Genomic DNA, 20,257 nt, shown 5'->3' with positions numbered 1-20,257 from the left:
AGACCACAGAAGAGAAAGGAGAGCCAAGCTCTTCCCACATGCTGTCTGACTCCTGCTGCTCATGCTGACATCCCCCCTCTCCCGGGAACCACAACGGTTCTGAGTGAGGCCACCATAGGAGCCCAGGTGTCAGGAAAAGAAAATTCACTTCCCTGGGGAGATGCGGTGCTTGGGCACTTTAAACATCTGTCCCCGGGGGGATACTCACTCTTTCCCAGCCCCACCACTTGTGCAAGCCAAGCAGGGCCTCATGGCAGAGAAGAGGGAGGGAGAGGTAGGAATCAAAGCAGAGCAGGGAGGTCGGCAGCCTTGCAAAAATGCCAGTTCTCCAATAAAGCACCTTATGCAATTTCCCTAATGGCGGACAATCGCCAAATGCCAAGAGTTTGCTAGGCCAGCCAGTTCCCCACCGAGTGCCAAGGTGCCCAGGACACTAGCACAAAGGGTGACAAAGCCTGCCCCCAAAGTTGAGGGACGAGGATTCATATCCATGACAGTCCCCCAGAGGGCGTTTGACAGCTTAGCGCTGTTTCCCCTGGGAGCGGGAGGCTGGCTTCTGGCCCTGTTCTGTTAGGTTGCACCAGTCCTCTACTTGGGGACAATGGGAGGGAATGACTATGTCCTTGGGGTCTGGGCCCTCACCAGCTGGGACTGGTCACCAGGGCTCCTAGCAGACACACTGGAGGCTCAGCCAGTCACCAGCTGGGGCCCGAGCCTCAGCTGCTGAGAAAGGAGATATGCTTTCCTGCCTGACTGGGACCCCCACGGGCTGTGGCTCCCCAGGGCACCAGGGCAGAAGAAAGTGCCACCTTCCTGGCAGACTGCCTGAGTGCTGAGGGGCAGAGCCCCAGCACCACAGAGTAGTTGGTGTCTGGGCATAGCTGCTGGACCCTCCCTCAGCCCACAGTGGCACCCCCGGCAGCAGCTCAGATGGGGAGGGCTCCACCACGGGGAGAGGGGTAGGAAACAAGAGGAAAGGCTTGCCCAAACCCTCTCTGGAGCTCCTACCAGGGACTGATGGGAGGCCTGGTCCACAGCAGCCACAGAGTCATCCGTGGGGGGCTCCAAGTCGTCAAACGCCAGCTCGATGTTCTCCTGGGAAAGAAGGCCGAGCGGTACTGAGCATGGGGGTCACATTGGGGGGAACAGCCTTGTGAGCAGGCTGGGAAGGGGCTCTGAGATCAGCAAGGACAACCTCCTTCTGTGCCATGCAGGAGCTCCCTCCATCATCCCAAATGAAACGGCTCCCAAGGAAACACACTGTATTTTTTGCACAGCTAAAATTCTCAGAACCTTTTTATCCGAAGCCAGAGTCACATTCTCACTACTCACATGAGTTGATTAGGCAACACAGAACAAGCCCACTCTCAATTTCACACAATCATCCTTGAAACACTTGAAGACAACTGCCATTTTCCTTCTGAATCCTCTCTCGCCCCAAATAAATATCCTGACAATTCACTCAACTCACTTCCAGATGAGGCAGGATTTCCAGTTCTCGTCCCATCCGGGACACCCTTTTACAGAAGGCACTAACTCATCACCTGGCACCCTCACAGATCAGGGAAGGGAGACGGGAAGGCCAGGCCCAGACACACTTGGAGCAGGAACCACACAGTGGCAATCACCAGGCCTGGGAGGTGCCTCAAAAGAGGCCAAGGGCAGCCTCCTGGGGGCCCTCAATGCACCTGTAGGCTTCCTGGAGAGTAAACTCTCCACCAAGTAAGAACGTAGCCAAAGCCAGAGGCCACGGACAAGGGGGCAAGGAACGACTCCTGCTCCAGAGAGCACAGGAGGACAGAAATGGAGAGTAAGGTGATGCCTTCTGCATCCACAGATGCCCTCACTGGGGGTGCCAAGGCCAGAATCTGAGGCTAGATGAGGCCCAGGCCCCAGAGCTACCTCCTTGTATCTTTCCAACTCCTGCACGAAGGTGCGCTCATGGAAGAGCCTCTGCAGCCGGTCCTGGGTGTAGTTGTGGCACAGCTCCTCAAAGGAGGCTCCGCGGGCTGACCCACCCTGCTCAGGGTTCTGGAAGCCCGGGGTGTCGACAATCATCATGGAGCAGAGCGAGTGCTGGCTGGACTTGAGAGCCCTGGATAGGGACAGCCTGGGTCAGAGCCCCGCTGGTTGGCCCCTGGCACCAGGAAGCCCCACCCTGCCCAAGCCAGACCTCTATCCCTGCCCAGGACCCTGGTGGGCAGGGCGTGCTGGCCTTGCTCACAGCCCATGGGACAGGGAGCCCCTGCTGGAAGAGACCGGCTCTGCCTCGGCCAACAAGGCACGAAGGCATCTACTCCACCTCTGCCAAAGCAGGAGAAGCCCTGGGTCCTGCTTGGCACTCACCTATTCACCAGGGAGACGAGAAGGGTGAAGAGCTCGCTGTAGAGGCCGGCCGCCATGCCCTCAAGGCACTCCAGTGCACTCAGTTTCGGGCCTGTGGGGCAGGGGGAGCAGCGCTATCTCCTTCTCCCCAGGGCTCCCCACCTGGGTAAGCCCCTGACCTGCCCAGGGCCCAGTCAGCACGGGGCCTGGGGCGGGGCCTCTGCCACTGACAGAGCATCTGTTCACTCCAGCAGTCCCCTCCCGCCCCAGGGATGGCAGCAAGCCCCGGATGAGGCCTCACGCTCACAACTACCAGCCAAGGGACAAAGGGTACCTGTCCCATCTCCCAGGCCACTCTCCTCGGGGCCCTGGCGGAAGGAGGTGGAGCGCTGCAGGGTGCCACCCTTGTGCTGGTGCTTGAAGATGGCTGAGGACAGCTCCTCCAGGCTGCAGCCCAGTAGGTACGCAGCCTTCTGGGCCCACTCATGGCGGGCAAACTGCTTGCGCCCAGCTGTGGAGTAGAAAAAGGGATCTGGCATCCTGGGTCTTTTTCCTTAGGCCAGCTGATGACCTGATGACCAGCTGATGACCTGATGACCAGCTGATGACTATGCATCTTCTGGAGGCAAAAGCCAGCCCTGATGACACCTGATGGGCTTCAGGCAGAACAGGGGCAGCCAGCAGTGGCCAGCATTTCCTGTGTCCCGTGGGGATGGAGAGAATGAGCAGGTCCTAAAGGAGGAGGTAACTCCACATGCTGCCACCGGAGGGCAACAAACCAGCTGCAAAAATCCCTTTTCAGATGGCTCAGCTCCGGGGGTGCCCAACTAGGGGAAGGGCAGAGTCAGAGGATGAACCAGCCCACCTGGGATGGGCACAAGAACCCCGTGTGCCTGTGGGGGACTTGAGAGATCGCTCATGCCTCCACATTCCCTGGGTGCATTAGAACCCTCCCTCTTGCCCCCTGGCATCTGCCAGTGGAGACCACAAACACCCACCGATGGCCCAACAGTGGGGAGGCAAAAAAGCCGCAGGGGAAAGGGAACAGCCCGCACAGACATATGTGCCTCAGCCAACATGTGTCTAATCACGGCAATTAGGGAAAGCTAACAAGAAACAAGGTTTTACCTTCAGCAGCTTCTGTAAGGCAAAGGACCAGCATGCAGCATGCAAAGAAAAACAGTGTGTTAGCAAACAGTCATCAATAGAGCTCGCCGCCTCGGAGGGACTGTGGGGCGGGGGTGTTGTGAGGATGAGCAGGCAAGAAAACACAACCACAGTCAGACTTGGGACAAACGCACACACACACACACAGTCTCCAGGGAGTATGTTTGTGGGTGTAATCGCACTGACACACACAGAAAGAGACCCGCAAAGACATTTGTGCACACATGTGTGTGCGCACCCGCCCCCCCCCCCGGAAAACACTGGAAGCTCTGAGGCGCTAACAGACATTGTTTGAGAAGATCCCTGTGCTGACACCCAGAGCTTTCCGCTTGCAGTTGGGGCTGGGTAGGTTAGAGGAAAGCTAGGCTTGTCACCGCCTCAGAGTGAAGTAACTTCCCTCAACACACAGCCACACGCCTGCCTGCCTGTCTGTCCTCCACATTCTCGAGAAAACTTTTCTAACCTAGAGCCTGGCTCCTCCTGGGCAGGGATGCCACTTCTTGGGGTCGCTCGCACGGAGCCTCACGCCTGGGCACCCATTCCTCCATACACCCACCACCTGCCAGGACTTTCTCACTCCAGCTGAGCAGCCTGGGGCCCTTCACATCCCAGAAGGGGACAAAGCCAAAGCCCAAGGTGCTGTTCAGCGCCAGCATCCCCTTTCCCTAAACTGGAGAAAAAAGGGGTGAAGAGGTGCTCGAATCGCCACCCTCCAACGTAAGTCATCTTGAAGGAGGGAGCAGAGCTCCTCCAAGCCAGGCCAAGTGCCCGAGCGCAAGTACCAAAGCTGCAGCCCAATCGTTACCACGGTGCCTGCTGCCCCCTAGTGGCCGCCACCCTGACATGCAAGAGGAAGATACGCAGCTACCCAACCAGTGGAGAAGGGAAGAGGACTGGGGAAAACTGGTCTGGGGAGGCCCCAGGTAGCAAGCCCACCCTACCCCACCCCATGGTGGGCATCCTGAGAGGTTCCAGGATTCAGATCCAAAACTGGCAGGAGAAGCAGCTACTCCTGGGACTCTAAGACACCCCACAGCCTGCAGGCTCCACTTCCACTCTCAACCTCCAGGCTTCTCCCCAGACCAGTCCTCTCTGCAGCAACAGAACAAGCCCAGCCCCTAGAAAGTCCTGGGCAAGCACCAAGACAGGGCACGGCGGCCCCTATCACCAAGGGCGGGGCCAAGGTCAGTTACCCGCTTGCTCCTCGGGGGCCTCTGTCAGGAAGGGAACAAGAAGGAGAGTTATTCCAGCGGGGCTGCCCTGCCTTAGTGCCCTTCTCATCCCTCAGCCTCTGAACCCCCAGCCCTCCATGCTTCCTCACGGTGCCCCCCCAGCACAGCCAGCTAAGTCCAGGCCTCGGGTCGTCACTGCCAAAGATGCTTCCCGGGCCTTCTGCTCTGAAGTGGGGGGCTGAGAAGAGGCACAAGCAAAAGAGGGTTGTCTCAGAACGGCTAAGTCTGTGCTGGGCAAGAATAAACTGGGAGTGGGCAGGGCCCCTGTGAGGTCACCCAGGGGACAGGCCAGCCTACTGGGACCCACTGCAGGTTACCTTTGGTGGCTCCCGCAGCCCCCAGGTGGTAGATGGCAGCCAGAATGAGCCAGCAGGCCTTCTGTTCATCGGGGGAGATGCCCAGCACCTTCATGGCCGCCTGCAGCTTACTAAACTGCTGAGCTGCCTTCTGCTTTTCCTCAGGCTGTGGAGATAGATGACCTCAAAGGGCTGTCCCTCCCAGCACACCCCCATGAGGCTGGGCCCTCAGGGCAAGGCTTGGGTAGAGCCAGCAGCTGGAGCTGGGCTCCCACTATTCCCACAGGACCCATGGAGGCTTCTCCTACCCCCCAAGGCCCAGGGCTGGCAACCCAGACCCCACAGACCCCTCACCTTGGCCAGTGGCACAATCCCAAACACATTGTTCTCTGCCAAGTGGTTGAGGTGGAGCTCTGTCCTAGGGGTACAAATGAGGCATCAGCACGGCACTTGGTCCCCATGCCAAGGCCATTTCCGCCCAGGGTGGAGACAGACAGACTCAGCTTCCAGACTCCAAGTTTTGTCTGCCCATCATCCCATCATCCCCGACTGGCGGGCCAGCTGTCACTGCTTTCCTAACTGGCCTGGATGCCTGGTTAGAGTACCATTCTCCTGAGGACAAGCCACCAGACATGCCCTGGTGAGAGGATGCAACCTGGCCCCCGGAAGGGAGCAGGGAACCTGCCCGAAGGGTGAGTCCAGCCAAGGCAGAGATGATGCCCTCAGTTACAAGAAGGGCTAAAGAGGACAATGGCCTGGGGCTGCTGGCTCAGCCTCATCATTTATCTCTTTTTAGTGAACACACGCGGCAAATCTGAACGTCTGAAGGGAAGAGCATGGCAGAGGCAGCCAACATGGGGCAGGAAGGGCTAGTCTGGAGGGCACTGGAAGAGGCACGGGCTTTTGGCCCCAGTGTGGATTCAAATACCAGTTCAGCCCCCTACCAGTCATGCGACAGTAGGCAAGTCCCCAACCACCGGTACCTGTGTGCTTTGCTTTCCAGAACTGGCTTCATGGGTAATGGAGATCCTAGCTAGGCCCTGGCAACACTGAAGGGCTGGCTGTTCCCCTCCCATATAGCCAGGCCCCAGTACCCAGGACCAGGGAGTTCTTGATAGGCAGGGACTATGTCTCATCCATCTCACTGTCCCTGGGGCCTAGCTCAGCCTAGCACATAGCAGACATGCACTGACCAAACAGTGCAGGATGCAATCAAGTGGCTTTAATTCTGGATGCAATCAAGGTCCAGGGGCCCAGTCAGTGGGCTGGAGTTCAGAGCACCCTTGTGTACCCTCTGACCCATCTCACCTGAGGGTGCCATCCCCACAGGCCAGCAGGTAGTAGAAGACGTTGAATGTGGCTTCACTGGCTGGGCGCCGAGCCACACGCAGCTTCTCCAGAAGCATTGTCTGTGACACAGCATGGACGTGTGGGTAAGGAGGGTAGTGCCAGATCAAGTTTTTCCCACCCCACATCAGAAGGAATCAAACACATGGTCCTCTAGGCCCTGGGGAACAAGCAGCTGCATTTTTTTTTTTTTTTTTTAAGATTTGAGATGGAGTCTCACTCTGTCACTCAGGCTGGAGTGCAGTGGAGCGATCTTGGCTCACTGCAACCTCTGCCTCCTGGGTTTAAGCAATTCTCCTGCCTTGGCCTCCTGAGTAGCTGGGATTACAGGCATGCACCACCATACCCGGCTGATTTTTGTATTTTTAGTAGAGATGGGGTTTTGCCATGTTGGCCAGGCCATTCTTGAGCTCCTGACCTCAGGTGATCCACCCACCTCAGCCTCCCGAAGTGCTGGGATTACAGGCGTGAGCCACCGCACCCAACCTGCATCTTGTTTTTTAATTCTTTTTTTTTTTTAAGATAGGGTCTCGCTCTGTTGCCCAAGCTGGAGTGCAGTGGCACGATCACAGCTCGCTGCAGCCTTAACCTCCCAGGTTCAAGTGACCCTCCCATTTCAGCCTCCCAAGTAGCTGGGACCACAGGCGTGCACTACCACATGTGGCTCAATTAAGCAGGTGCATCTTATTCCCAAGGTGCTCAATCAGATACCAGATCCCTCTAGGATCAAATGGGGGACAGAAACCAGAATGAGGTGGAAGAAGACAGGCCCAGCTCCCAAAGGGGCCCTGCTGCTCTGCCCAGCCCCCAGGTGCCTGCCTTCTGGAAATGGGAGCTTGTGGTGAGGTATTTAGCATGGGAGGGAATCAGCCTTGGCTGGGCCTTACTTTACTGACAAGCCAGTCCTCTGCTAGGTGAAATCGGCCCGAGAGAAGCCCCGAGCATGAATCTCAGAAAGCGGGAAGTAAGGCTGAGGCCCAGCAGTAGAGTGAGGACAACCCCAGGGTTGGGAGAGTGAAGGGAACTGGGCAGAAAGCTGGACTGGGCCCCATCCAGGGCAGGAGGCCCTGAGGGCAGAATGGTGATGCCTCTGGATAGTGCAGGCCAACCCTGCCCATGCCTGGGTCAATTTTGTTAGGGTAGAATCCCAGGAAAATGAGGCATGGGAGAGAGCCTGATGTCTAGGTCATGAAATCATGTGGCCCGTGTCCTACTACCCCGAGTCCTGGGCAGCACTCTCACCTGAATGGAGGCTGAGGCCACCTGGCCAGCTTGGTCAAAGTCCAGGGAGAGGATCTGGGAGAAGCGGGTGGCATTGCCATTAATGATGGTGGGGCTGTTCCCAAAGGCTTCCAGGAGGGTGTACAGAGCCTGCCACTTCTCCACTGCAGAATACAGGCCCAAGGGGATATCAGGAAAGCCAGGGGCAGCTTATCCCCCAGCTAGGAGCTCCACCAGAGGTATGAAGGCTTGGGGCCATTCAGACCAGAACTGCCCATGGACAGAGGGGTTTTGGGGGGATGGAAAGGCCAGAGAGAAAAAGAGCTGGCACTTAAGAGGGTGCTCTCTCCTCACTCCCCTCCCCTCACCCCACTTTCAGTTTTCTCCCTTGTCCTTGCCTCACCAGAAAACACCTTGTTCCCGCTGATGCCCGCGATGGTGGCCAGGTACTGCACCAGATGCTGGCAGCTGGTGGTCTTGCCACTGCCACTACTGCCCAGGAGGATGATCGACTGGTCCTGACGGCTCATCAGCATCGCCCTGTATGCGGTCTGGGCCACTGCATAGATGTGGGGTGCCATGTCCTCCCGCCGACAACCCTTGAACATGTGCATCACCTTGGGCAGGAGAGCAAGGGAGAGAAGGGGTTGGCTCTTAGCTGATCCCATTAAGACACCCCTCACCCCCAAGGTCCACATCTTTCTGGATTTTCCCTCCTGTAGTGCCCAGGGATTCCAAGGCCAAGGCCATGCATGGAAATGAAGACACTAAGTCCTGGACTCCATCAAAGGTTGTGGGGAGGTCCTGTCCCCCATCTCTTGAAATGACTCCTCTTCCCAAGGTCAACTGTGAGAGTGGACAGGAGCCCAGTGGGGTGCCACAGGGGAAGGGCAGAGAGCCAGTGCAGGGGGTGGGACCAGGAGTCTGCAGGGTAGCCTTGAGGGTGCTGCACCTTCTCAGAGTACACAGCAGGGGCCCCACGGGGGCCAAGAACCAGCAGGCTGGGGCCAGCATACGTGTGCAGCAGGCTAGCGCCATAGCGCTGGCGCAAGGTGTGCAGGACGCTGGACTCATTGAGGTACACCAGTGAGGCCAGATCCTCCAGACGGTCGCAGGAGGGAGCATTAGCCTGTGTGGGAGGACAGGCGGGTGGGCATTGGAGCAGCAGAGCCCATCTCCGCTGCCAGAGGATGGGCCTGCCCTGCCCAGTACACTCCTCAGCCTCCTCCCCCACACCCAGCCCCCTGCCCACCTTCTCCACGTCATCCTCATCCACATCCAGGATGGCCCCATCGTGGTCCAGCTTCACACGCACCTTCCCCTCAGGCAAGTTGAGCTCCTCGGATTTGAGTTGACTGGCTGCAGGGGAGGGGCAGACAGCTGGGATGGGCCTGGGAAGCCTCTGCTACTCCACTTGGGAACTTCTCGGTCCTATCCTCCCCCCGACTGCATCACCAGCCTCTCCTTGCTCACTGCTCAGCCCTCACCAGATGCAGAAGGCACATTCGCTGCCCAGCCCTGAGACCAGTGAGTCCTGACATGTGCCCCCAGACCCTCAGACTCACCCAGTGAGAAGCCGTCCCTATGGACCAGCCACACCTTCTCCGTCTCATTCCAGGCCTCTTCTGCTGCAATCTGTTCTTCTGTTTTCGCCTGTCAGAGAGAGAGAAGAATAAACAGGCCCTGCTATGGAAGACAGGGACAAGGACAGCCGTAGAGGGGAGACAAGTGAGGGCATGGGCTTTGGGACAAGCCACTGGGCAAGGAATGAGTTAGGTGACAGACACAGAACACAGGGACATCAGAGGTGTCCGGGAAAGAGGGTGGGGAAGCTAGGAGGCAGGGGTGGCTCTAAGGAGCCCTGAGGACAGGACACAAAGGCTAGAGACCGTACCATCAGTGAGGGTCTGGCAAGACAGGGACACAGGGATCTTGTGCCCAGGAAAGAGGAGACCCCAGGAAAGCAAATCACCAGGTTCTCCCTCAGCCACCCTCTGCCCCTCCACCCTGTCAAGCCCAGGAGATCAGTGTCCTGAGTCCAAGGCCCTAGACCCTAGCCACAGCTACTAGGATCTTCCGTGCCCAGCTTCTCCCTTCATCCAAATGATAGGGCCTCCTTTGCCAAGCTGGGAGAGGGCATGTCCTCAGATCTCAGCAGGGAGTCACCTGGACTTCGCAGTACAGAATGATAGGTGGGCTCGGAGCCCTGGCCTCAGCCCTGGCCCTCCCCTCCAGAGGGTGCTCTACCCGGACCGGGGGACAGTGCCCAGGTGCACACATCAGCCTCCCTGCTCCTTCTGCATGCCACCATCAGCAAAGACCCCTGTCACACAGACCTAGTGGACACGCTAATGCCACACAAAGGCACGAGGCAGTGCGGCCAGAGATATGGGGGTAGGGGCAGCCCTGCCCTGTCAAACACAGGGAGAGGCTTACATGTTATACAGATGGGCACAGGAGTGGTGTAAAGGGGCTAGGAGCCCCCAGAGGCCTCAGGAGGTCACCAACTCAGACATAAGCATTCATAGGTACTGACAGGGTGTGGGGCTGTCAAACCTGGCCCCCTCTAAGAAGGACACTTGAACTGGGAAGAAACGGTGTCTGGCGGAGCTGGGGAAACAGATGAGGGACCCAGGGCCCATCGGGCTCCTCTTGTTGTGTGTGGGCGAAATGGCAGCAAGGTCATCCCGTGCCCCGGGTGGGGGATGGGCACCCCAGTGGCATGGACCCACCCTCAGGTTAGCCTGAGCCCCTACACTCTCGGAGGGCCCCAGCTGTGAGGCACAGTCAGCCTGAAACCTGAGGCCCAGGCGTGGACACTGGCTGGGTCCTGACCCCCTGGGTGAGAAATCAGGAAAAGATAAGAAAACGTAAGAAGTATGTTCTTTGTCACATTTCTTGGAGTTGAAAGTAAAGGAGATGTGGGCTCTCCTCTCAGGTTGGCTTCTGGCTTTAGACAGATCCCTCCAGTGCTGGACGGCCCTTCCCCAGATTGGAGTAGGAGAGCTGGGCTGCACCAGTGGCTCCTAGATCTCTGGGTTTCACGGACCCGTGAAATAACTCTAAATAGGAGGATCACCACGTTGCTGGCCACATTTTGGTGTGTTAAGTGAGGACATTAAAAAGGCTAGTTCTTTATATTTGAAGAACTATAACTATAAAAATCATGGCCAGGTGCAGTGGCTCACACCTGTAATCACAGCACTTTGGGGAGGCTGAGGTGGGCGGATCACGAGGTCAGGAGATCGAGACCATCCTGGCTAACACAGTGAAACCCTGTCTCCACTAAAAATACAAAAAATTAGCTAGGCATGGTGGCGGGCACCTGTAGTCCCAGCTACTTGGGAGGCTGAGGCAGGAGAATGGCGTGAACCCAGGAGGTGGAGCTTGCAGTGAGCCGAGATTGCGCCACTGCAGTTCAGCCTGGGCGACAGAGCGAGACTCCATCTCAAAAAAAAAAAAATCATTACAATGTTGTATATATATATTTTTTCTCAAATCACATAAGACAGGGGAGACCTTTATGTTGAATAGACACCTTCTATGGGCCAGGTATTTGGGGACTGATGAATAAGGTGACATCATAGCCTGTAACTAACTCCCTTAAAGCTCATCTGAAAATGGGTTTCTCACATTGGCCAGGAGGTGGAGACAGAGAATGTCTCATGTTCGGGCATGGGCTGGGAAGAGAGCAGAGATTCCGCCTTTTCAGCTTTCTCTCTCCAGAGTGAGCAGAGTTGAAACACCCAGAACTCAACCAGGCCCCCCTTGGGCTCCAGTGGCTGAGAACCACATGCCACATGGGCCCAACTTGAAGGGCGACACTCGGTCTAGATGCTCCCCAGGGGCCTGACACAGAGCTGCACCATCTCAAGCTCCCGGCACTACCTCCCGCTGGGGTCCTCCCAGACACAGGGTGGGAGCCTGGAGGGGAAAGAGGCCTTACACTCCAGCAGGAGGCCCAAGCACAGACGCCAGCCCAGGTGCAGGCCAGTGGGGCTAGGTGGTCACTGGAGGGAGCGGAGGGCTCCTGAGTGGGGGGAGAGCACCCTACCTGGCTGTGGGCATGAGAGGCGGCCTCAGAGTCCAGCTACCGACAGCAAGCAAAGGAGAGAGAGAGAAGAAGGGTGAAGATAAGCAGACCACTGGCACGCCCCCTTCAGCAAGTGCTCCTGAGTCAAGTGGGCCGGCACTCTCTAGTTGTCCAAGGCTCGGGGTGAAGGTGGGGGAGCGTGGTGCCAGGACCTGGGACCTGGCCTGAGCAGGTGAACTGCACCCAGTCAAGGAGAGGCCAGGAAGGTGAAGAGACACTAGTGACCATCAGGCCTCTCAGAGGAGATGCTCCTCTAAGTCATTCCCGGTGGCCCGGGCAGGAGTCTGCCACTCTGCCTCTGGCCGCAGTCTCTCCTGGGCTGGCCATCCGGGCTATTCTGAACCAGGCTCCCTCTTCTGTGTGTCTACCAGGCCAGGCCACCTCACCACACCCAAGGCCTGGGCCCCCTGCCAGCCTCTTGCCTTATCTCCAGAGCATTTCTCAGCCTAGCTCCCCTGCGGCCACCAGCACAGAGCTGTTCCTTGCCTTCTAACACAGCCCAAGGGTGCCACTCCCTAGGCCAAGGGCTGTGTTCAGAGCTGTCGCCCTGCACCTCTCATAGAACACAGCTCCCAGCAGCTTGCAGTCTAGAATCTCTTCCTCAACCCCGACGTACCCTATAGCACTCCCACCTCTGCCAGCCAGGCACACCGACCCCATCTAGATCCAACCTGGGGACCACTTGACAGCTGCCCAAGAGCAAAGGCACTGTGGGCAAACCCTGTGGCCAGCCGTGACCTCTCTGGTTACTTAGAGCCCTGAAAAGCCTTTCTGGGGAGGAAGGCAAGTCAACCAGGACTTGGATGTTACCTGTTAGAAATGGGCAAGGAGTTATCAGGCCCCACCTGGGTCTAGAGAGCCAGGGCACCAAAAATAGCGACAGCAACCTTCCTTACCACCCGCCAGGCCCTGACACCAACACATGTCCTCGAGGCAGGACAATGTGGCCAGAGAAAGGGACTGGGCCCTGAGTGAGGAGGGGCGCCCTCCCACATGCACAGGACTTTGGGCTCTCTGGAGGAACCACTCTCCCCAGAGCACTTCTCTCATTTCTTTAAGAGAGAGCCCAACATGAGGGCCCACAGGCCGCCATGGAGCCATCTTCATGGTCAGCGCGCCTACAGACACACACAGGGTCCTGCCGCCAGCCTCAGGAAGAGGGCGGCCAGGGACTGGGACCCACACACAAGAGTGGCATTACAGAAGCTGTGAAGATCCTCTCCAGCCGCTGGTGGGCCTCTTCCACGGGGGTCAGCTGGACCTTGGCAGCTCCTGCCTAAAGGTTAAACCACTATTAGTCCCAGCCCAGAAATGGCGAGGCCACAGCATGCGGAGCTCCCAGCCCAGGAAGCCACTGGGACCCACCAGGGAAGGGGAGCAGCGCCAGGGAGCAAGCCGCGCAGCAATCTGAGTTTTTAAACCATCAGATTAGAAAAAAAAGAACAAGTGCCTGGGAGTTCTGGGGTTATTTCTTCCCACCTGCCTATCTTGAGCACCAAATGGCCCTATTATCCCACTTGCCCTCTGGACCCTGCCCCAGGCCCAGGTGACAGGTGGCTAAACTCCAGGTCAGGGCATGTCTCAGCTCCCAACTCCTCCCTTGTGAGAGGAGGAGGGACAGGGAGGAGGGAGGGGAGGGCAGCCGCCCGGGAACAGGACCACGACACTCCCCACCTGCTTATGGGTTCTCCAGAGCGACCAACAGTTCTGCCCATACCCTGCCCAAAATGCCCATGCCAGCTCCTCCCTGTGAGCAGGAACAGGCACTTCCCTGATTCACAAAGTGGGCCAGGTGGGTGGGGGAAGCGGCAGCTGGCTTTTCTCTAAGTGCTGCAATGCCCAGGAAGAATGGGGAGCAACAAGGCTCCCCAGGTCCCAGGAGGTAACAGTCAGGGAGGGCCTCAAGGCCTCTCAGGCTATTCCCCCATACCCTCCAGACCCCTCTCCTTCCAGCCAGAAGGAGCCTGCATGAGCACAGGGAAGTAGTGGCAAAACTTGATGCTCCTCTCCCACACCCTGGGAGGCCTCAGCAGGGTCCAAAAAAGGGAAGCTTGAAGAGAACTGTCCCCAACTCAGAGGCCAGCCAAGAAGGCAACACTTTCCAAGGGAAAAAGGCTGGACTGACCCTCCCTCCTGCTTCTCAGCCTCCTGCCCCACCCAGAGAACACTTTCTGGGAAGATAGGGTTGCCCCTATATCCCAAGGGGCCCACTGTACCCATCTGCCATCCAAGCACAGGGCTCCTCAAGAGTCCTGCTGCCAGAGGGTCACGCTGGCCAGGCCTAAAGAAGGCAGTGATGGCATCAGTAACAACTGTTATTAGCACCACTATCAACGCTACCATTTATGGAGCACCTACCATGCCAGGGACCGGCTTGGAGCATTATCTGTATCATTTCTAATCTTCTGGTTACTTAAAACCCTTATTAACCCTTATTTGCAATTCCAAAATCCCAAAAGCCCCCCAAACAAAATATTTTTCTTAACTATTTTGGCGGCAAAACCTGGCAGTTTATCCTCTATGCCCCTGTAGTGTGAATATTCACAGATTTTGCTTTGGAAATATTAATGTTGTTGCTCATTATGTATACTGTATGGCACTAAAATACAAAGATTACTAATTTCCAAAATACTGCCACACCCAGGGTATCAGAGAAGAAATTTTGGACCTGTATTATCCCCACTCAACAGAGGAAGTCTGAGATGGGACTTTGCTGAGGTCCCAGGGGATGAGTGGCTGGGAATGCAAGCCTAGATCCCTGACTTGAGAAAACAGTCTTTCCGCCCGGAACTGATCTGCTGAGACTCTGATCCTCGGGTTTGGGTCTCAGGCCTCAAGCTGGCACCATGTAGCTGGGGACCAGGCCCTGACTCCCATGGCAAGGCCAGCATGCTGGTTAGCAGTTTCCATCCCAGCCGCCAGGCCAGAGCCCAGGCAACTGCAGGGTCCGCATTGGGTTAGGGAAAGCCATGCAGCCCCTGCCGGCTGTCAGCACACGACCCTGGGCCCAGCCTCTCGGTCATGCGGGGTTCGCTGAGGTCGCTTGGGGAAGCCGGCTGTGAGGGTGCCTGGCCCTTGAGCTAGGGTGGTGAGGGGCAGGAGCGGTTAGTGACACACTCTTGTACCTCCTGCTTCACACCAGGGACTGGTGACTTGGACTGCTGCTCTCCAGTGAGGTCTGACTTCGGGCCGGTGGAGCCTGGGGTCACCAGCTCTTCCGGTGGGGCTGGGGAGCGCTGCTTCTTTGGGGCTTCAGGCTTGGCTGGGGATCCTGCTTTCTCAGGGGAGTCTGCCCAGTCTGGGGAGCCTGGTTCCTGGCTGGAGGGCTTCTCCCCCTTCCCAGGAGACTGCTTGCTGCGGGCCTTGTGCTCCTTGCCCCTGCCCCGAGACATCAGGCTCCGCAGGCCCAGGGAGAGCTCATCCTTGGCTGCCTCCTTCTTCACTTCAGGCTTAGGCGGAGCAGGGGGAGGTGGGGGAGGGGGTGGCGGCTTGGGACTAGAAGCTGCCTTTTCTCCCCTCTTGCTTCGAGTCGGGTGCTCAGGGGACTTGACTCCTCTGCCTGGGGTCTCCTTGGCATTCCCAAGCTCCTCGCTGGGCAGCACCTTACTCACCACCTTCCTCACTGCATTTGCCACCCGCTTCCGGGACAGGCCCTGGGCCTCTTCGCTTAGGCCTTCTGCTGTGGCAGCTCCCGGGCCGTTCATGGCGAGTGTGGTTGCAGGGCTCCTGGCTCTCTGGGAAGTCTCTGGGGGTATCGGGCTGGTGGGAGGCTGAGGACTCCTAGATGGGCCACTGCCTTCCTTTGAGCTGCCCTCTAGCTACAGTCATACAAATACAGGTAGACATTAGCATCACCCCTGCAGCCCTGCCCATCCCATGCAGAGGGAATAAGAAGGTGTGACCTCATGCCCTGGAACAGATCTCCCATTCATCTACCAAGCAACACATGGCTCCATGAGGCTACCCCAGGAAGCCCACTTTCCATCTTACAGATAGGACAATTGCAGCTAAGAGTTTGGCTTCTTTCCCACAAAGCACAATCAGGTACTACTGTCACCTGCTGTCTATCCCCAGACTTAGCATGGACCTGTGAGATGCCGGCACAGAGCGCCGAGAGGCCTATGAGGTGCTCTGGGGTTACTGGCTTTGTGTTAGGGCAGCAACCAAGTCCCATTCTAGGTGAGCCCACTGCCTCGCAGCCCAGACACAGCAGAGATGGAGCATGGAGAGGTCAAACAGCCGAGTCCCACCTCCATTCCTATCACCAATCCCAGGCCTAACTCCAGGGCTTCCTGACCTTTGTAGTCCTTGGTTCTTCCATCACCTGTTTTCCAGGCAGTCAGACCAAGAGCCTACCCATCCTGAAGGAAGAAATGATCAGGGAGCTCCTCCTGGCCCCAAGACATGCCAGGCCTCCTCCTCACAGCGTCCCTCGTCTGCGGCCACTGTCTGCCCTTCATCTATGTTCTCAAGCACTGCGGAGCCCAGCACGGACCCAGGAAGCTTCCACTTCAGCCTGCTTTCTGCCAGTCTCTTTGCAGTTTTCCTCCTGCAAACCTCTCAAGGGTTTGGAGACCCCCTAGTTCCCAGAGTGTGTATAGCCCTCAAGCAGCCTCAGCTCCAATCTTCCCTGGAGTGAACTGGTATATTCTAGCTGGTGTGCCCACCCTTCCCCCACACACTGGTGCTAACTGTCTGGGTCCCAAGGGACTGCCACTGGAAGGCCAGGCTGGCTAACGGCAGGATAGAGTTTCCCATAAAGCCAGCTCCATTGCCTGGGGGGCGTAAGGGCAACCTGGGTTCTCCTTGTTGGCCAGGCAGAGCTCTGTCACCAGCTGAGCTGTGCTTGAGTCCTTGTTGCCCAAAACAATGATCTTGGTTCTAGAACACATATGGGCACTGGGCTCTGTGAAGGCCCACCTGCCCATGCTTGCTTGGATGCAGGAAGACGCTCACAGTAGGCACACCTGGGAGCTGCTGCCTCTGGATGCCACAAGGAGAAGTTGCTCCACCTTTTGAGCAGAGCTGAGCCAAGGGCCTTAATCTAGGCCCTGGTTACAGGTTGGCTCCGCTGAGGGGATAGAGAGAGTAAGGGCTTGAAGGTGCCTCTTCCTCAACCTCTTAGGCCAAGAGTGCTCAATGGCATGCCAGGGCACTGCAAAGTTGGCCAGTAGCCCTAGCCACTGGAACCTACACTCCTCCCCTCCCTCTTCTGGCTTTCCTCCCATCCCCCTTCCATCATTAAGATGATGACGATGGGCCAGGTGTGGTGGCTCACGCCTGTAATCCTAGCACTTTGCGAGGCCAAGGCAGGGAGACTGCTTGAACTCAGGAGTTCAACACCAGCCTGGGCAACATGGTGAAACTGTTTCTACAAAAAATACAAAAAGTAGCCAGGCTTGATGGTGTGTGCCTATAGTCCCAGCTACGCTACTCAGGAGGCTGAGGTGGGAGGATGGCTTGAGCCTGGGAGGCAGAGGTTGCAATGAGCTGAGATGGCACCACTGCATTCCAGCCTGGGTGACAGAGTAAAACCCTGTCTCAAAAAAAAAAAAAAAAGAAAAGAAAATGATGACAATGATGACGATAGTAATTGGTAAGACTTACACAGTACTCACTATGGGCCATGGCACTCTTCCAAGCACTTTACATGTAGTTTTTGCAAAAAAAATAAAATAAAATAAATTCTGGGCAACTCTGAGGCCTCTCCCTCACACACACACACACACACACACACAACCCTTCCAAATCACAGGCTGGCTTTCCAGGATTGTTTGCAGATCAGGTGGAAGCCACAGTACCTGGCTAATCAAACTGACCAAGGAAGTGCGGGGAGCCAGGACAGGCACCATCTGGGGTAATGAAGTAAGAATATGTGTTGTGATCCAGCTCTGCCCCAGAGCCCTGGGCACTCCTGCCCCCGAGCCCTGGGCACTCCTGCCCCCTGTGCTACCAGCTGCCCTCTCCTAACTACACATCTCTGGACTTGGCTATTCAGAAACCTAAGGCTATTCTTGCCTTAGGAGAGTCCGGGTTTATTCAGGGTCTCTATCCCAATGCGCTGGGGCTGGAGGCAGTGAGTAGCTGGAGCCTGCCTCCAGGTCACCTGCACCAAGCAGCTGACAGGGTCTTGGAAGAGACAGCAGCGACTACAGCGAAGTCCCTCCATGCCTTTGCCTTGTGCCACCCAGAGCAGGCTGAAGAATCCCAACAGCTGAGCTCTCATTTGACGCTCCCTGACCTAAGAGTTTGCCCACCCAAGCCTCTCCAGGCCCAAAGGGTTTAGGAAACCAGAACCAAAGGGAGGCAACTTAAGGGGATTGGGGAGGAGGTTAGGGGAGGTCCCCAAAGCACCTTGGCCATCTCCTTCACACACCTGAAGCTGGCATCACATACACCATACTTTCTTCCCCTTTACTAGAATTCTCTCCAGCTGAGCCACACAGGAAGGGGCCCCCTGCAATCCCCACCTACTCCATGGAGCTGTCTCACAGGCTAGTCCAGGGCTAGTGGGTGCAGGGGCAAACACACACACGCACACACACATGCACGCATGCACACACACGCCCGCACACACGCATGCCTCGGAGAACTCAAGGATGCACTTACAGCCCCTTCCTCCTTGCCAGGAGAGCCAGGCTTTGGCAGAGTTTTGTCCTCCTCTTTAACCTGAGGGAGCAGATGAAGAAGTCACTTGCAGGTCAAGGCTGGGAGACCCAGCACTAAAAGCACAGGGAGAGAACATTCAAGGGGCCTCCCTCACCCTGAGGTGGAGCTCCTGAGTCTTTAGGAATACTGGGGCTAGGGGACCTGGGCAAGAGCTATCCTATCCTAGAACCAGAACTGTTCAGTGATGACTTCAAGAATGAAGAGTCTGTGGGGGGAAAAGCCAAGTACCCTTGCCCTCAGCAACCAGCCACTTTGCCCACTTTGGGGGCTGTCTAAAGAGGTCCACCCACAGTGCCATTGTGGCTTTGGTTACGTGGCAGATGGGAAGATCCAGCTAATTTAACTCATCCAAACTACAAGAGTCATCCCTAGCTCAGGCAAGAAGTGGTTTGAACAAAAAGCCCCAGATCTAGTGACTGAGGAGGTAAAAGTAACCCAGTGTGGGTACCTGTGGGCCAGCAGCTTTTAGAGTAGAGTGAAGGTTGGCCCCTATTGGGCTGGCTCTGGCTTACTTCTTGATCCTGCACAATTCCCCCAGCTCAGCTGAGATCTTGCTGGAGGCAGGGAGTGGGGCAGAGGCGGAGATTCAGGAAGCCAGATATTTTCTCAACCTCAGACCCACAAAACTGCCAACCACACAGCCGAGGGAGGGAACCCTGAAGTTAGGGGCGGGGTATGGAGGAAGGAAAGATGCCTAAGCTCTGGACACTGTGGCCAGGGGTTTGTGCTGGAGCCCAGGAGCTGGCTGGCCTGAGTCAGAGGGGAGGAGTAGAGTCGTGGAAACAGCAGATACCATCACACATCTGGAAAAAGGGCAGATGATGTGGAAGCTCTGAAGGTTCTTTCAGTTCAGAAACTGGCTCACAACAGACTCAGAGGGGCCAGGCCTCAAGTTTAAAAAAGTCTTCTCCTTTCCCGTCACCAGTATCTCTCCCTCCAAAAGCTCAGGGAGTCCTATGGATTTAATTTCTCCTCTTTCCCGCGTCACCTAGGACTACAGGAAAAAGACAGCCCTGTTACCAACCCTACCTCCTCCTCAGCGTGCCTCTCCTTCCCAGCACAATGTGGGTAGGAGCATGGCAAGAAGTCCTTGATTCCTAAGGGAAAAAATCCTTAGAAACATCCAGAATCATTTACATGATCCACTTGGGGGGACTCTCCAATTTTAACCAGGGTCTATGGCTAATTTTGAGCTCAAATTAGCAGTGCCAGGGGCACTGGCTGGCGTGATGGCTGCTGCAGTTTTAAAGCTGCATCTTGTCTGCAGAGCTATCTGCAACGGGCTCAATCTTCATAGTCAGCTCACAATGCCAAGGACGAGGGGAAATGGCAAATATTCACCAGAGTGGAGCCTACTTCTTTAAGAATTGGAATCGGAGCAGAGAAAGGGAAGGGAGGGACTGGTGGACAGAGGGAGGAAGAGTGGCAGGGTCTAGGTCTGTGCCTGCTGCCCCCCACCAAGCCATCACTCTCCCCCTTGCTGCCCCAGGGATCACACCATGCAGTAGTTCTGGGGCACACAGGTTAGTGGGAGGACAAGTGTTCGCAAACCACACAGACACACTCATTACTGCGCGCAGTGCTGTTAACTTGGGTGCCGGGGTGGCCCAGATTCCAAGTCCACTCTGTGTTCTTCACCAGCTCCAAATCTGTCCTCCCTCCAGTGGCTCAAGTTTGGGACCCCAAATGTCTGGCCCAAGGTGTGGCATTGGGGAAAACACTGGGTGCCCCCCAAGTGTCTGAAACACTGGGCCCAGCTCTGAGCTCAGCTCTGGATTTAGCATCAGGCTGACTCACTGCTCCCTCCCCCATCAGAAGGGCTCTGGCTGTTGTAGGTCACTGCCCAGCTGGGGACTATGCACACGCATAAAGGCACAGACACAGGCAGTCCCAAGTCTGTGGCCTGA

General features: G+C 56.7%; 1 protein-coding gene across 10 annotated transcripts in view; it reads right to left on the bottom strand.

Moving 5' to 3' along the window:
- The window catches only part of MYO18A (myosin XVIIIA), a 136,299-nt gene that overhangs the window by 39,801 nt on the left and 76,241 nt on the right, over positions 1-20,257 (bottom strand). For 4 of the 10 annotated variants that reach the window (XM_055388640.2, XM_055388636.2, XM_055388643.2 and 1 more), the window contains 12 exons: positions 9,154-9,241; positions 8,841-8,947; positions 8,541-8,717; positions 7,992-8,205; positions 7,610-7,752; positions 6,329-6,429; positions 5,375-5,438; positions 5,042-5,186; positions 2,660-2,836; positions 2,347-2,437; positions 1,903-2,095; positions 1,009-1,095 (listed from right to left, as the gene is read on the bottom strand). In XM_055388640.2, the coding sequence (XP_055244615.2) occupies positions 1,009-1,095; positions 1,903-2,095; positions 2,347-2,437; positions 2,660-2,836; positions 5,042-5,186; positions 5,375-5,438; positions 6,329-6,429; positions 7,610-7,752; positions 7,992-8,205; positions 8,541-8,717; positions 8,841-8,947; positions 9,154-9,241 (1,587 nt within the window). The other 6 variants (XM_063706553.1, XM_055388635.2, XM_063706551.1 and 3 more) reach the window with 5 other exon arrangements.

The sequence above is a fragment of the Gorilla gorilla genome, chromosome 4 (assembly GCF_029281585.2).
Source record: "Gorilla gorilla gorilla isolate KB3781 chromosome 4, NHGRI_mGorGor1-v2.1_pri, whole genome shotgun sequence".
Classification (NCBI taxonomy): domain Eukaryota; kingdom Metazoa; phylum Chordata; class Mammalia; order Primates; family Hominidae; genus Gorilla; species Gorilla gorilla.
Note: the sequence above shows the minus strand (reverse complement) of the source record. Positions and strands in the feature narration are given on the sequence as shown.